Genomic DNA, 16362 nt, shown 5'->3' on the forward strand with positions numbered 1-16362 from the left:
GCCAACTAGTGGCAATAGAAAGTCACTCGTTTTTCCAATACATGTTCAGTTCTTTTCAGGTTGGTCATTGTAGTTTCAAGACCTATTAAAATACTTATTTACGGCCCATGTCCACGTGTCTCTGTCTGTTGCCGTGACGACCCTTTGTTCGCCATTTAAAGGAAATATTTTTTTTCAGAGACTCAGGCAGCTTATAGAGCCACAGTATTTGGCACACTTGGTCGAATTGGCCGAGTTAGAAGATTAATTTTGGGTTTTGAATAAGGGCTTGGCTGCACAGCTCAGTAGTGGCTCCTTTTTTGTAGTACTCTCTCCAATAGGGGTTTTTATCTCTTGGGTGTGGGAATGTAAATAGGCGACTTTCGAGCATGTTAGGTTCTAATGAGATAATTAGAGAGGAGGATCTGCCACCAGCCTGACCTGCACACAGTCCGAGTTGCGTGACGTCCGAGTTGCGCTAGATTGCGAGGGCCCGTTCAGTCCTGCTTGCAGGCCTAGTTATTATTATTATTATTATTAGGGCCCGAGCACTAAGCGTGCGAAGGCCCTATTGTTTTGCAAAGGATTATTATTATTATTATTATTATTATTATTATTATTATTATTATTATTATTATTATTATTATTATTCTTTTTTCAGGGCAAATGAAAATGGCCAATTTGGAGGCCTGAATATGCACGAAAAGTCACCAAAATTTGCACAAACGTGCGGCTTTGCGTAAATTTCGATAATCTTGTGTCGTTTTGAAAAAATGTCAAAAAATGGCTCAGTGGCGCCCCCTTGACCCTTAAAATTTTCAAAAAGGCCTCTCCTCTCAGGTTTTCAACGTAGAGCAATGAAATTTGGGGAGTAGATACCTTATGCCTAACTGTTCAAAAAAGCCTCTTGCACCCATATTCCAAATCCAACAGGAAATCGGATATTTTGGATCAAATGTGAAATTTTTATCGGTTCACAGTTTGAGTTTACATTTGGAGGCCTGAACATGCACGAAAACTCACCAAAATTTGCACATACATGCAACTTTGCGTAAATTTTGATAATCTACAAAAAAATTTAACAAAATGGCTCAGTGGCGCCCCCTTGAAATTTTCAAAAAGGCCTTTCCTATTAGGTTTTTTCAACGTAGAACGATGAAATTTGGCGAGTCGATACATTGTGCAAAACTGCTCCAAAAAGTCTCTTGCACCCATATTCCAAACCCAACAGGAAGCCGGAAATTTTGGATCAAATGTGAAATTTTATCGATTTACATTTGAGACCTTGTCGCTGAAGAAAATAGTTGGATCGTCTTCAAAATTGGTCAGACTATTCAGGAGACATATGAGATCTTAAGTTTTCAAAATGGTGAGTTTTCACTCAAGGGTCTGACCTGGGCGTGGTCCCAAAGTCGGCCATTTTTGGGCAAAATACCAAATTCAGAAAATGATTAAAAACTCTGTGATACGACGTTCAATCTTTTTCATTTCTAGCATGTATATGAGATATCCCAGCCTGAACACGACTGCATTGAAATATTACCCATTAGGCCTGGCGCCCCCTAGTGGGAACAGGAAATGGCCTTCTTTACGAGACAGGCTCCTCCTCCAAGGGAAAAAAATCTATTGACCTCAAACCTGTTTCAGGGGAGCCTCAAGACATGTGTTCAGGTCCCTGATGAAAAATATTGAGGTTTCGTTGAAGCGGAGAGGTCCAAACTGGAAGTGAAAATGACCGTCAACAATTTGTCTCGCCAAAAATTTTGAACAGTCATAACTCGGCAGATATGCAACATATCTGCGCCAAACTTTCCGTGTTTGTTGAGAGTCATACCCTGAAGGTTCTTGTAGGGGTCATTTGCATCAACTCTACAGTGCCAACTAGTGGCGACAGAAAGAAGTTTTAAAAAAGGCCTTTCCTATTGGGTTTTTTCAACATAGAGCAAGGAAATTTGGGGAGTACATGCCTTATGCAAAACTGCTCCAAAAAGTCTCTTGCACCCATATTCCAAATCCAACAGGAAATCGGGTATTTTGGGTCGAATGTGAAATTTTCATGGGTTCACAGTAAGAGTTTACATTTGGAGGCTTGAATATGCATAAAAACTCACCAAAATTTGCACATACATGCGGCTTTGAATAACGTTCGATAATCTTGCAACGTTACGAAAAATTTTAACAAAATGGCTCAGTGGCGCCCCCTTGAAATTTTCAAAAAGGCCTCTCCATTTAGGTTTTTCCAATATAGAGTGATGAAATTTGGAGAGTCAAAACTTTGTGCAAAACTGCTCCAAAAAGTCTCTTGCACACACATTCCAAATCCTACAGGAAATCGGGTATTTTGGATTGAATGTGAACTTTTTATCGATTTACTGTGTGCACATTTTACACCTTGGCACCTAGGGAATTAGTTTGATCATTCTCAAAATTGTCGAGACTGTTCATGAGGCATATGAAATCTTAAGTTATAAAAATGGTGTGTTTTCATTCACGGGCCTGACCTGGGCGGGGCGCCAAATTCTTCCATTTTTTCGCCAAAACACCGAATTCGGAAAATGACTGATAACACCCTCATACAATGTTAAATCTATTTTAAATCTGGCATGTGTGTGAGGTATACCAGCCTGAGCAGGACTGGATTGAAAATTTACCATTTGTGCCTGGCGCCTCCTAGTGGAAACAGGAAATGCCCTTTTTTACGGGACACACTCCTCCTCTAAAGGGAAAAAACCAATCTACCTCAAACCTGCATAAGGGAAGCCTTAAGACCTGTCTTCAGGTGCCTGATGAAAAATATTGAAGTTTCGTTGAAGCGGAGGGGTCCAAACAGGAAAGTGAAAATGACTGTCAACAATTTTTCTCTCCAAAAACTTTGAACAATCATAACTCGGCAGATATAGAACATATCTGCGCCAAACTTCCCGTGCTTGTTGAGAGTCATACCCTGAAGGAACTTGTAGGGGTCATTTGCATCAACCCTACAGCGCCAACTAGTGGCGATAGGAAGTCACTCGTTTTTCCAAAACATGTCCAGTTCTTTTCATGTTGGTCATTGTAGTTTCAAGACCTATTAAAATTCTTTTTTACGGCCCATGTCCACGTGTCACTGTCTGTTGCCGTGACGACCCTTTGTTCGCCATTTAAAGGAAATATTTTTTTTCAGAGACTCAGGCAGCTTATAGAGCCACAATATTTGGCACACTTGGTCGAATTGGCCAAGTTAGAAGATTAATTTTGGTTTTGAATAAGGGCTTGGCTGCACAGCTCAGTAGTGGCTCCTTTTTTGTAGTACTCTCTCCAATAGGGGTTTTTATCTCTTGGGTGTGGGAATGTAAATAGGCGACTTTCGAGCATGTTAGGTTCTAATGAGATGATTAGAGAGGAGGATCTGCCACCACCCTGACCTGCACACAGTCCGAGTTGCGTGACGTCCGAGTTGCGCTAGATTGCGAGGGCCCGTTCAGTCCTGCTTGCAGGCCTAGTTATTATTATTCTTTCTTCATGGCAAATGAAAATGGCCAATTTGGAGGCCTGAACATGCACGAAAAGTCACCAAAATTTGCACATACGTGCAGATTCGCGTAAAATTTGATAATCTTGCGTCGTTTTGAAAAAATTTCAAAAAATGGCTCAGTGGCGCCCCCTTGACCCTTAAAATTTTCAAAAAGGCCTCTCCTCTCAGGTTTTCAACGTAGAGCGATGAAATTTGGGGAGTAGATACCTTATGCCTAACTGTTCAAAAAAGCCTCTTGCACCCATATTCCAAATCCGACAGGAAATCGGATATTTTGGATCAAATGTGAAATTTTTTCGGTTCACAGTTGGAGTTTACGTTTGGAGGCCTGAACATGCACGAAAACTCACCAAAATTTGCACATACATGCAACTTTGCGTAAATTTTGATAATCTACAAAAAAATTTAACAAAATCGCTCAGTGGCGCCCCCTTGAAATTTTCAAAAAGGCCTTTCCTATTAGGTTTTTTCAACGTAGAATGATGAAATTTGGTGAGTCGATACATTGCGTAAAACTGCTCCAAAAAGTCTCTTGCACCTATATTCCAAATCCAACAGGAAGTCGGAAATTTTGGATCAAATGCGAAATTTTATCGATTTACATTTGAGACCTTGTCGCTGAAGAAAATAGTTGGATCGTCTTCAAAATTGGTCAGACTATACAGGAGACATATGAGATCTTAAGTTTTCAAAATGGTGAGTTTTCATCCAAGGGTCTGGCCTGGGCGTAGTCCCAAAGTTGGCCATTTTTGGGCAAAACACCAAATTCAGAAAATGATTAAAAACTCCGTGATACAACGTTCAATCTTTTTCATTTCTAGCAAGTATATGAGATATCCCAGCCTGAACACGACTGCATTTAAATTTTACCCATTAGGCTTGGCGCCCCCTAGTGGGAACAGGAAATGGCCTTCTTTACGAGACAGGCTCCTCCTCCAAGGGAAAAAAATCTATTGACCTCAAACCTGTTTCAGGGGAGCCTCAAGACATGTGTTCAGGTGCCTAATGAAAAATATTGAGGTTTTGTAGAAGCGGAGAGGTACAAACTGGAAGTGAAAATGACCGTCAACAATTTGTCTCGCCAAAAACTTTGAACAGTCATAACTCGGCAGATATACAACATATCTGCGCCAAACTTCCCGTGTTTGTTGAGAGTCATACCCTGAAGGTTCGTGTAGGGGTCATTTGCATCAACTCTACAGTGCCAACTAGTGGCGACAGAAAGAAGTTTTAAAAAAGGCCTTTCCTATTGGGTTTTTCCAACATAGAGTGAGGAAATTTGGGGAGTTGATACCTTGTGCAAAACTGCTCCAAAAAGTCTCTTGCACCCATTTTCCAAATCCAACAGGAAATCGGGTATTTTGGATCAAATGTGAAATTTTTATCGATTAACAGTAGGAGTTTACATTTGGAGGCTTGAACATGCACGAAAACTCACAAAAATTTCGACATACATGCGGCTTTGCATAACGTTCAATAATCTTGCAACGTTACGAAAAAATGTAACAAAATGGCTCAGTGGCGCCCCCTTGAAATTTTCAAAAAGGCCTCTCCATTTAGGTTTTTTCAACGTAGATGGATGAAATTCGGAGAGTCAATACCTTGTACAAAACTGCTCCAAAAAGTCTCTTGCATGCGTATTCCAAACCCAACAGGAAATCGGGTATTTTGGATTGAATGTGAATTTTTTATCGATTTACAGTGTGCACATTTTACACCTTGGCACCTAGGGAATTAGTTTGATCATTCTCAAAATTGGCGAGACTGTTCATGAGGCATATGAAATCTTAAGTTATCAAAATGGTGTGTTTTCATTCACGGGCCTGACCTGGGCGGGGTGCCAAAGTCGGCCATTTTTTCGCCAAAACACCGAATTCGGAAAATGACTGATAACTCCCTCATACAACGTTCAATCTATTTTAAATCTGCCATGTGTGTGAGGTATACCAGCCTGAGCACGACTGGATTGAAAATTTACCATTTGTGCCTGGCGCCTCCTAGTGGGAACAGGAAATGCCATTTTTTACGGGACACAATCCTCCTCTAAAGGGAAAAAATCAATCTACCTCAAACCTGCATAAGGGAAGCCTTAAGACCTGTCTTCAGGTGCCTGATGAAAAATATTGAAGTTTCGTTGAAGCGGAGGGGTCCAAACAGGAAAGTGAAAATGACTGTCAACAGTTTTTCTCTCCAAAAACTTTGAACAGTCATAACTCGGCAGATATACAACATATCTGCGCCAAACTTCCCGTGCTTGTTGAGAGTCATACCCTGAAGGGCCTTGTAGGGGTCATTTGCATCAACCCTACAGCGCCAACTAGTGGCAATATAAAGTCACTCGTTTTTCCAATACATGTCCAGTTCTTTTCAGGTTGGTCATTGTAGTTTCAAGACCTATTAAAATACTTATTTACGGCCCATGTCCACGTGTCTCTGTCTGTTGCCGTGACGACCCTTTGTTCGCCATTTAAAGGAAATATTTTTTTTCAGAGACTCAGGCAGCTTATAGAGCCACAATATTTGGCACACTTGGTCGAATTGGCCCAGTTAGAAGATCAATTTTAGTTTTGAATAAGGGCTTGGCTGCACAGCTCAGTAGTGGCTCCTTTTTTGTAGTACTCTCTCCAATAGGGGTTTTTATCTCTTGGGTGTGGGAATGTAAATAGGCGACTTTCGAGCATGGTAGGTTCTAATGAGATGATTAGAGAGGAGGATCTGCCACCACCCTGACCTGCACCCAGTCCGAGTTGCGTGACGTCCGAGTTGCGCTAGATTGCGAGGGCCCGTTCAGTCCTGCTTGCAGGCCTAGTTATTATTATTATTCTTCTTTTTTCAGGGCAAATGAAAATGGCCAATTTGGAGGCCTGAACATGCACGAAAAGTCACCAAAATTTGCACAAACGTGCGGCTTTGCGTAAATTTCGATAATCTTGTGTCGTTTTGAAAAAATGTCAAAAAATGGCTCAGTGGCGCCCCCTTGACCCTTAAAATTTTCAAAAAGGCCTCTCCTCTCAGGTTTTCAACGTAGAGCAATGAAATTTGGGGAGTAGATACCTTATGCCTAACTGTTCAAAAAAGCCTCTTGCACCCATATTCCAAATCCAACAGGAAATCGGATATTTTGGATCAAATGTGAAATTTTTATCGGTTCACAGTTTGAGTTTACATTTGGAGGCCTGAACATGCACGAAAACTCACCAAAATTTGCACATACATGCAAATTTGCGTAAATTTTGATAATCTACAAAAAAATTTAACAAAATGGCTCAGTGGCGCCCCCTTGAAATTTTCAAAAAGGCCTTTCCTATTAGGTTTTTTCAACGTAGAACGATGAAATTTGGCAAGTCGATACATTGTGCAAAACTGCTCCAAAAAGTCTCTTGCACCCATATTCCAAACCCAACAGGAAGCCGGAAATTTTGGATCAAATGTGAAATTTTATCGATTTACATTTGAGACCTTGTCGCTGAAGAAAATAGTTGGATAGTCTTCAAAATTGGTCAGACTATTCAGGAGACATATGAGATCTTAAGTTTTCAAAATGGTGAGTTTTCACTCAAGGGTCTGACCTGGGCGTGGTCCCAAAGTCGGCCATTTTTGGGCAAAATACCAAATTCAGAAAATGATTAAAAACTCCGTGATACAACGTTCAATCTTTTTCATTTCTAGCATGTATATGAGATATCCCAGCCTGAACACGACTGCATTGAAATATTACCCATTAGGCCTGGCGCCCCCTAGTGGGAACAGGAAATGGCCTTCTTTACGAGACAGGCTCCTCCTCCAAGGGAAAAAAATCTATTGACCTCAAACCTGTTTCAGGGGAGCCTCAAGACATGTGTTCAGGTCCCTGATGAAAAATATTGAGGTTTCGTTGAAGCGGAGAGGTCCAAACTGGAAGTGAAAATGACCGTCAACAATTTGTCTCGCCAAAAATTTTGAACAGTCATAACTCGGCAGATATGCAACATATCTGCGCCAAACTTTCCGTGTTTGTTGAGAGTCATACCCTGAAGGTTCTTGTAGGGGTCATTTGCATCAACTCTACAGTGCCAACTAGTGGCGACAGAAAGAAGTTTTAAAAAAGGCCTTTCCTATTGGGTTTTTTCAACATAGAGCAAGGAAATTTGGGGAGTAGATACCTTATGCAAAACTGCTCCAAAAAGTCTCTTGCACCCATATTCCAGATCAGACAGGAAATCGGGTATTTTGGATCGAATGTGAAATTTTCATGGGTTCACAGTAAGAGTTTACATTTGGAGGCTTGAATATGCATAAAAACTCACCAAAATTTGCACATACATGCGGCTTTGGATAACGTTCGATAATCTTGCAACGTTACGAAACAATTTAAGAAAATGGCTCAGTGGCGCCCCCTTGAAATTTTCAAAAAGGCCTCTCCATTTAGGTTTTTCTAACATAGAGTGATGAAATTTGGAGAGTCAAAACTTTGTGCAAAACTGCTCCAAAAAGTCTCTTGCACACACATTCCAAATCCTACAGGAAATCGGGTATTTTGGATTGAATGTGAACTTTTTATCGATTTACAGTGTGCACATTTTACACCTTGGCACCTAGGGAATTAGTTTGATCATTCTCAAAATTGGCGAGACTGTTCATGAGGCATATGAAATCTTAAGTTATAAAAATGGTGTGTTTTCATTCACGGGCCTGACCTGGGCGGGGCGCCAAATTCTTCCATTTTTTCGCCAAAACACCAAATTCGGAAAATGACTGATAACACCCTCATACAATGTTAAATCTATTTTAAATCTGGCATGTGTGTGAGGTATACCAGCCTGAGCAGGACTGGATTGAAAATTTACCATTTGTGCCTGGCGCCTCCTAGTGGAAACAGGAAATGCCCTTTTTTACGGGACACACTCCTCCTCTAAAGGGAAAAAACCAATCTACCTCAAACCTGCATAAGGGAAGCCTTAAGACCTGTCTTCAGGTGCCTGATGAAAAATATTGAAGTTTCGTTGAAGCGGAGGGGTCCAAACAGGAAAGTGAAAATGACTGTCAACAATTTTTCTCTCCAAAAACTTTGAACAATCATAACTCGGCAGATATAGAACATATCTGCGCCAAACTTCCCGTGCTTGTTGAGAGTCATACCCTGAAGGAACTTGTAGGGGTCATTTGCATCAACCCTACAGCGCCAACTAGTGGCGATAGGAAGTCACTCGTTTTTCCAAAACATGTCCAGTTCTTTTCATGTTGGTCATTGTAGTTTCAAGACCTATTAAAATACTTTTTTACGGCCCATGTCCACGTGTCTCTGTCTGTTGCCGTGACGACCCTTTGTTCGCCATTTAAAGGAAATATTTTTTTTCAGAGACTCAGGCAGCTTATAGAGCCACAATATTTGGCACACTTGGTCGAATTGGCCAAGTTAGAAGATTAATTTTGGTTTTGAATAAGGGCTTGGCTGCACAGCTCAGTAGTGGCTCCTTTTTTGTAGTACTCTCTCCAATAGGGGTTTTTATCTCTTGGGTGTGGGAATGTAATTAGGCGACTTTCGAGCATGTTAGGTTCTAATGAGATGATTAGAGAGGAGGATCTGCCACCACCCTGACCTGCACACAGTCCGACTTGCGTGACGTCCGAGTTGCGCTAGATTGCGAGGGCCCGTTCAGTCCTGCTTGCAGGCCTAGTTGTATTTAATACCCGACTATCCTTGCAAACCTGTTCTTACCAGGTCTGCTATTCACCCAGCTGATGAGGTATCCACTGCCTTTAGCAGCCTCATCTAACTCCTTTTTTTATCCCTCAATCTCCCTTCCCTACGAGGCATGTCTATGTAATGAAATATAAATATTTGAAAAAACAAAAAAATAGACTCCCCGGTGGCTTTTAGTTTTAAAGCTTTCTTAATTTCTTTCTCTCTCAATAACGATGGAGGTAGATTTGTGTTTTTATTATTCAATCAAAAAACAGTTACTTCTATCAAAAACAAAGTTGCTTCAATCAAAATACAGTTATACTTTTAATCCCAAAAGTCACTTCAATAAAAAAAAATGTTTTTGATTGCAAAATAAATTTGAGACAAAAAAAGCATTTGCAAACTATTTTTCTTGATTGAAACAAATTTTTCCATTGAAGTAATGTTGTTTTGCATTTGGGCCACATTTTGGCTAGGACATTTGTGTTTTTATTATTCAATCAAATAAGTTGCTTCAAACAAAAAATATATATAAAAAGAAAACCTTTGCACATGTGTCAATCACCGTTTAACAAAGCCTGAGAGGGTTTGAGTAGACTCAGTATGAAGCATTTAATAAAGCCAAGCATTTTCTTACTACTTTATTCTTGTTTAAAAATAATTCGGTGGGGCAGTAACATGTTTAAAACTTATCATAATTCTTACATTTTGAAGTGCTTGAAAACCATTTATAAATGATACTTTGGTGAATAAAGTGAAAAAACGTCTTAAATATATGTATCTTTTTTCCAATGTAAAATCTGAATAAATACATTGAACACACACCAAAAAAATGGGGGGGCTACTTCGCGGTTTTCACTTATTGCGGCGGGTTCTGGTCCCCATTAACTGCGAAAAACGAGGGATCCCTGTATTTCTGAAAAGGTTTAAGAAGCAAGAGTCATTCCCACCATTCGTCGAGCCGGTGTTGTGCCGACACCGGCCGTCAGCTCAAGTCCCAGCCGAAAATAACGCGTCTAAGGCGGACGACGGGAGCGATGCGATGCGATGCGAGGCGACCCCTCAATCCGAGAGCATGCCGCTTAATTTGACTCAACAGTGTGTTTCTTCGTTTATATTACCGCTAAATACACAAGCTTGACGCCAATTTAACGGGAGCTTTTTTTTTTCATGGGAGATTTGGCTAGCTCTGGCAGTGTTAAACGCAAGCTGCAACAAATGGCATTAACTTTTTTATATCGCAAAATGTGAAAACGATTGAAACCATCACTCACCAAATTCAATCTGCTGGCAAATACAGGCAAGTGTGTATGCTGCGCTCTGGTCTGCCCGGTGTGGATAAGGCCTGCTTTTTTGTTTTCGCAGCTTTGCAATTCAACCAAAGGCTCGCCGAGCACTCCTTGTTTCACGTAAGGAGTGCGCGCGTTTGGAATAATGGCCCGCAGCTTGGGCCGATGATTGGTTCTCGTCAGCGAAGCATCTAGAAGGATTTGCTGACTGTCCGTGTCACTTTTTTAAAGAACCGATCAGTTTACGTATTAAGTTAATCACATGATGATAATAATAATAATAATTTAATAAAACCTCCCGACCCGACCCCCCCCCCCCCCCCCCCAAAAGAATTTCTCCTCGGATCTACGCAATTCACGTAGGTCGCCCTTTTTGACTTCAAAACGGCGAATTTCGCCGAAAGGTGAGAGATTTTCATGCCTGGTCTGGGGTGTACGAGTCGGGCTCTCCTATCTCTGGGGTCAAAGTCATTGAAGTGGTTGGAAAGCTCCTTGGTGGCAAGACCCTGGAGATGGATGAGATTCGCCCAGAGTTCCTGAAGATTCTGGATATTGTGGGGCTGTCGTGGCTGACACATCTCTGCAACATTGTGTGGACATTGGTGACAGTGCCTCTGGATTGACAGACCGGGGTGTTGTTCCCACTATAGACTGATCACACTCCTCAGCCTCCCAGGTAAAGTCTATTCAGGGGTGTTGGGGATGAGGGTCCATCAGGAAGTGGAATCTTGGATTCAGGAGGAGCAGTGTGGTTTTCATCCCAGCCGTGGAACAGCTCTACACCCTCGGCAGGGTCGTCGAGGGTGCATGGGAGTTCGCCCAATCGGTCTACATGTGTTTTGTGGAATCAGAGAAAGCGGTTGGCCGTGTCCCTCGGGGAGTCTTGTGACGGGTGCTTCAGGAGTACGGGGTACTGAGCTCCTTGGGAAGGGCTGTTTGGTCCCCGTATGACTGGTGTCAGAGTTGGGTCCGCATTGCCGACATGAAGTTGGATTTGTCAGGGTTGGACATGGCCAAGGTTGCCCTTTTTCACCGATTCTGTTCAGAACTTTCATGGACAGAATTTCTGGGTACAGCGGAAGCGTTGAGGGATTCCAGTTTGGTACCCTCAGCATTGCATCTGTGCTTTTTGCAGGTGAAGTGGTGCTGATGGCTTCATCAAGCCTTGACCTGAAACTCCCACTGGAGTGGTTCCCAGCTGAGTGTTAAGTGGTTAGGATGAAGATCAGCACCTCCAAATTTGAGACCATAGTCCTCAGTCGGGAAAGGGTGGCATGCCCTCTCCGGGTCAGGGATGAGATCCTGCCTCAGGAGGAGTTCAAGTATCTTGGGGTCGTGTTCACGAGTGAGGATAGGAGGGAGCGGGAGATCGACAGGTGGATCAGTGCAGCGTCTGCAGTTATGCCGGCCAGTCCGTAGTGGTGAAGGAGCTGAGACAAAAGGCGAAGCTCACGATTTACCCGTTGATCTACTACGTTCCTACCCTCACCTATGGTCACGAGCTGTGGATCGTTAGCAAAACAACAAGATCCTGGTTCGGATGCCTCCCGGACGCCTTCCTGGAGATGTGTTCTGGGCATATCCCACCGGCGGGAGGCCCCGGGGACGACCCAGCACACGCTGGAGAGATTAAGTCTCTCAGCTGGCTTGGAAACACCTTGGGATCCCGCCGGAGGACCTGGTTGAAGTGGCTGGGGAGAGGGACGTCTGGGCTTCCCTGCTAAAGCTGCTGCGGTAGATGATGGATGGATTATTTTCATCATTCCTGGTTAAATGCAAAAGTACTGCACTTAAAAGTATCACAACAAGCTTACATCAAAGTAAACAGATAAACAAACGTCTTCCTGGACACTCCACAGTGCTCTCATTACAACCAGTCTGACTCAGCGGTCATAAATAAATCAAAAGACACTGATGGAGTGCTGACCTTCTCCTTTAAAAGCTACTATTGCGGAAGCACCTCTACTAGCATAACTCAAATGTCAATCACACTACAACTGGGACACATGCTAATATTGCAACCGAAACGGTCAAACAATGAACACACAGGGCTCATAATAGACACGCCCTCCCTCTCGCACCTCCTCCAAAACGTGCGGCGACTCCCAAAGGACGGATGGCGTTGCCAAGGAGACGGGACGGAGGAAAAATGAGCAGGAGGAGACGAGGAACGCTGACCGCTAAAAAGCTAAATAACAGTGTGACGGATTCTGCTTAAGTGGACCGCAGCGCCTATTACAAGGGTCGTTTTACATAAAAAAAAACCACCACGAGAGTGACCTCTGCCAAGGCTGGGAAGTGTGAAAAAAAGAAACTTAATAGTGTAAACCAGCTGACACTTTTATGGTGCGCTAACTTACGCTTTTGCAGGTCATTTGTCAGCGAATCGATCGCCAGTCCACTGTTAAGGTTGTCTTTGAAAACGTTTAGCCTCTTTCTGCGCGTTGTTTAGACATAACATCTCGAGCCTGATGCTTTGTGTGAAAAGCCAACTATTGATTTCTCAACCGCGAATGCAAAACGATAGCCGTTAAACAATAGATTGCCTGTCATTTTTATGCTTAGTTAACCCTAAGAAAACAGAAATACTGCTTAAACAGCATACGAGAACATAGGCTTACTAGCATCACGGTTTCATTATGCAATTTAGCTTAGCAGCTCGGGACATCATGGTGACGTTGCTTCTTGGTGAGATCAAAGTCACATTAGTAAACTAGAAAATACAGTTTGTTGAGAAGTTGCAATGGTAGCTTTGTTGTTATGGTTGGTGTATCAGGTCACTTCCTGTGGATTTTGAGGTATCTCGGACTTCCTGTAGATATGGGGTCCCTTCCTGGTTATTTGGGGGCATCTCAGGGTCACTTCTTGACCCAATATGAACAGTAAGTGAGGCTTAAAGCCCCCAAAATAAACAGGAAGTGACCCAATATATACAGGAAGTCAACCCAAAATCCCCTATATCAACGGAAGGTGACCCAATATGAACAGGGAATGAACCCGAATTGCCCCAATATCAGCAGCAAGTGACACTGAAATGCCCCCGAATCAACAGGAAGTAGTCCAATATGAACAGGAAGTGACCCTGAAATGTCCTAAAATCAACAGGAAGTCACCATATATCTACAAGAAGTGACACTGATATGCCTCAAAATCAATAAGAAGTGACCCCGGAATGACGCCATATCAACACGAAGTGACCCAATTTGTACAGGAAGTGAACCTGAAATACCCCTAAATCAACAAGAAATGCCCCAATATCTACAGGGAGTCCGAGATGCCGCAAAATCAGCAGGAAGTGACCCAATATGAACAGGAAGTGAACCCTAAATGTTGCCTGGCACGGCCAGACTGTTCTCCCTGTATTTTTCAAATTCTGAGAGAAAAGTCTGGGAACCAGCCCATTAACGGCCTCTCGAGCAGGTACAAAATCAATCGACAAATCAGATTTGTTTATTTGCGTGACGTGTTCTTAACGAGCAACGTCACTCTTGCGCGTCGGAAGTCGTCTCTACAACAACACAGATGGTGAACAGGAGAGCCGAGAATATGTTCCAATCCACGGTAAAATCAGTTCTAAATTACCAAAAACACATCGACACGAGTCATTCACAACAGTCTGTCTTGCGCTAGCCATGTTGGATAAACTCCGCTCTCCTCGTATGTTTACTTCCGCGCGCAAGTCCCTCGTCCTGCCCTCGTCGTTTTATTAACGTCACACGTCTGCCCGTCGCTGATTGGTCCACTCCGCTGTCTGTTTGCTTGGGCTTGCTCCGCCCTGGAAATTGTATCCGCTGAATGGTGGCCAGACTCAATAGCTGGAACAGCGGTGAGTCTGGTGTGGTGTACCAGGCAACCCAAAATGCCCCAAAACTAACAGGAAGTTACCTCGAAATTCCCCCATATCAACAGGAAGTGACCAAGTATATACAGGAAGTGAACCTAAAATCCCCCAAATCAATGGGAAGTTATTCAATATGAACAGGAAGTGACATTGAATTGCCCCAATATCAACAGGAAGTGACACTGAAATGCCCCCCAAATCAGCAGAAAGTAGTCTGATATGAACAGGAAGTGACCCTGAAATGCCACCAAATCACCAGGAAGTGACCCTGGAATGGCTCCATATAAACAGGAAGTGACCCAATTTGCACAGGAAGTGAAACTGAAATGCCTTCAAAATCAACAGGAAGTGACCCGATATTGACAGGAAGTCCGAGATGCCTCAAAATCAACAGGAAATGACCTAATATGAACAGAAAGTGAACCTGAAATGCCCCAAAATTAACAGGACGTGTCACTGAAATGCAAGTCCGACAACTGTGGGACCATTGGACTTACCAGGAAGTGAGAAAACATCGTGTTTTGTATCATGTCAAATACTGGGATCGTGGCACACGTTTTAATACAGAGGTGGCTTGCATTTTGTGGCTGACATGCTCCTTGTCCACCGAGAAGGCAACTCAGCCGACGACCGGCGACTTTTTTGTACATCCCCCTAACAGGAGAGCGCTATACTCGGCTTATTGCCCTCTTCGTGTGCCTGGTGTTCCTGCAGGGCCGAAAACCAAAAGCGGTTTTTGCCATGTGGCAAAAAAAAAAAATTGCCATGTGGCATTTTTTTTTGCCACGTGGCAATTTTTTTTTTGCCATTTGGCAATTTTTTTTTGCAATGTGGCATTTTATTTTGCTATGTATCAAAATTGTTTTACCATGTGGCAAAAATGTTTTGCCACGTGGCATTTTTTTTGCCATGTGGCACAGCCACATGTTTTTCTGCCATTTAAAATGAAAGTAAAATTTGGACGTGCAGAGCCGTCAATGGCATGGACTTGTAAGGCCTGCAAAACAGCCATATACCCCAAAAATGCCATATACCCCCCACAAACCAAAATGCATTTTGCCACATACCAAAAAAAATGCCACATGGCGAAAAAAAAAATGTCACATGGCAAAATCCATTTTGCCACATACCAAAAAACATGCCACATGGCAAAACATTTTTGCCACATGGCAAAAAAAAAAAACACATGGCAAAAAATTTTTGCCACATGGCAAAAAATTTTGCCACATGGCAAAAAAATTTTGACACATGTGAAATACTACTTTTGGTTCTAGCTGTCTCTCTGGTGTTCTGTTAAATTTTCCACCCAATCAGAAATTACAACTTGTGTTAAAAATGGCCGCGAATACAGCGATGACAAAGTAAACACTACAAACTTCCTTTAAAAAAAGGACTATTTACTTCCGTTAGATCATGGACGGACATGTAGAAATGTTCCCCTCAGACACATCCTGCCATGTCAGCTGCACAACAAATGCACGCCGCTCTCTCCCTGTTTACGTATTTGCCGTGTATTTTAGCAGTATTTTACGCCGTATTTGTATTGACCATGTGGCAGCTACGCGCTCCTCCGACATCGGCTGGTTTGTCTGGCGGTCATTCTCCAACTGCTTACCCTACAAACGAGCTCCCCTGCCCACAGCAAGGGAACAACGAGCTGTAACTTGCTCGCCTCCGTGCAGGTTGCCGATCGGCGATGACAATCGACAACCCCGTCGCCGTGTGACATGAACCCGGGTAGTTGTGTGTGATTTTTCGCTTTGAAAGGCAAAAATAAGACTTTGAAACATCACTCGGTTGGGTTTAGCATGTCGGCTAGCTGTCACGCCTCCTGGTTTGTTTACGCTCTCTGAAGCCGGGGGAGGGAAATGACAAAAGCCGAACTAACTCCGGTGGGATAAAATAGTGTTGGGGAGGTGCAAGTTGACAGTTTTGACCATTAGGGAGTAATTTTGCCATGTCGTACTGAATAAATGCATTTTGATTATTTCATATTCCATTTAGCACAAGACTGTTATTTGCATGACCCAACCATTTATTTAACAATTTGTGAAAATACTGAGATAAAAAGAAT

The 16362-nt window shown here is 42.7% G+C and overlaps 1 protein-coding gene across 4 annotated transcripts in view; it reads right to left on the bottom strand.

The window, feature by feature from the left end:
* LOC130917407 (serine/threonine-protein kinase DCLK1-like) overlaps positions 1 to 16362 on the bottom strand; it is a 62901-nt gene that overhangs the window by 25551 nt on the left and 20988 nt on the right. Inside the window, exon 1 of one of the 4 annotated variants that reach the window (XM_057838771.1) lies at positions 13069 to 13295. The exons of 1 other annotated variant lie outside the window; for it this stretch is intronic. In XM_057838771.1, the coding sequence (XP_057694754.1) occupies positions 13069 to 13074 (6 nt within the window). In that variant the 5' untranslated portion in view covers positions 13075 to 13295. 2 more of the 4 variants (XM_057838769.1, XM_057838772.1) reach the window with 2 other exon arrangements.

Source organism: Corythoichthys intestinalis, chromosome 6 (genome assembly GCF_030265065.1).
Source record: "Corythoichthys intestinalis isolate RoL2023-P3 chromosome 6, ASM3026506v1, whole genome shotgun sequence".
Taxonomy (NCBI): Eukaryota; Metazoa; Chordata; class Actinopteri; order Syngnathiformes; family Syngnathidae; genus Corythoichthys; species Corythoichthys intestinalis.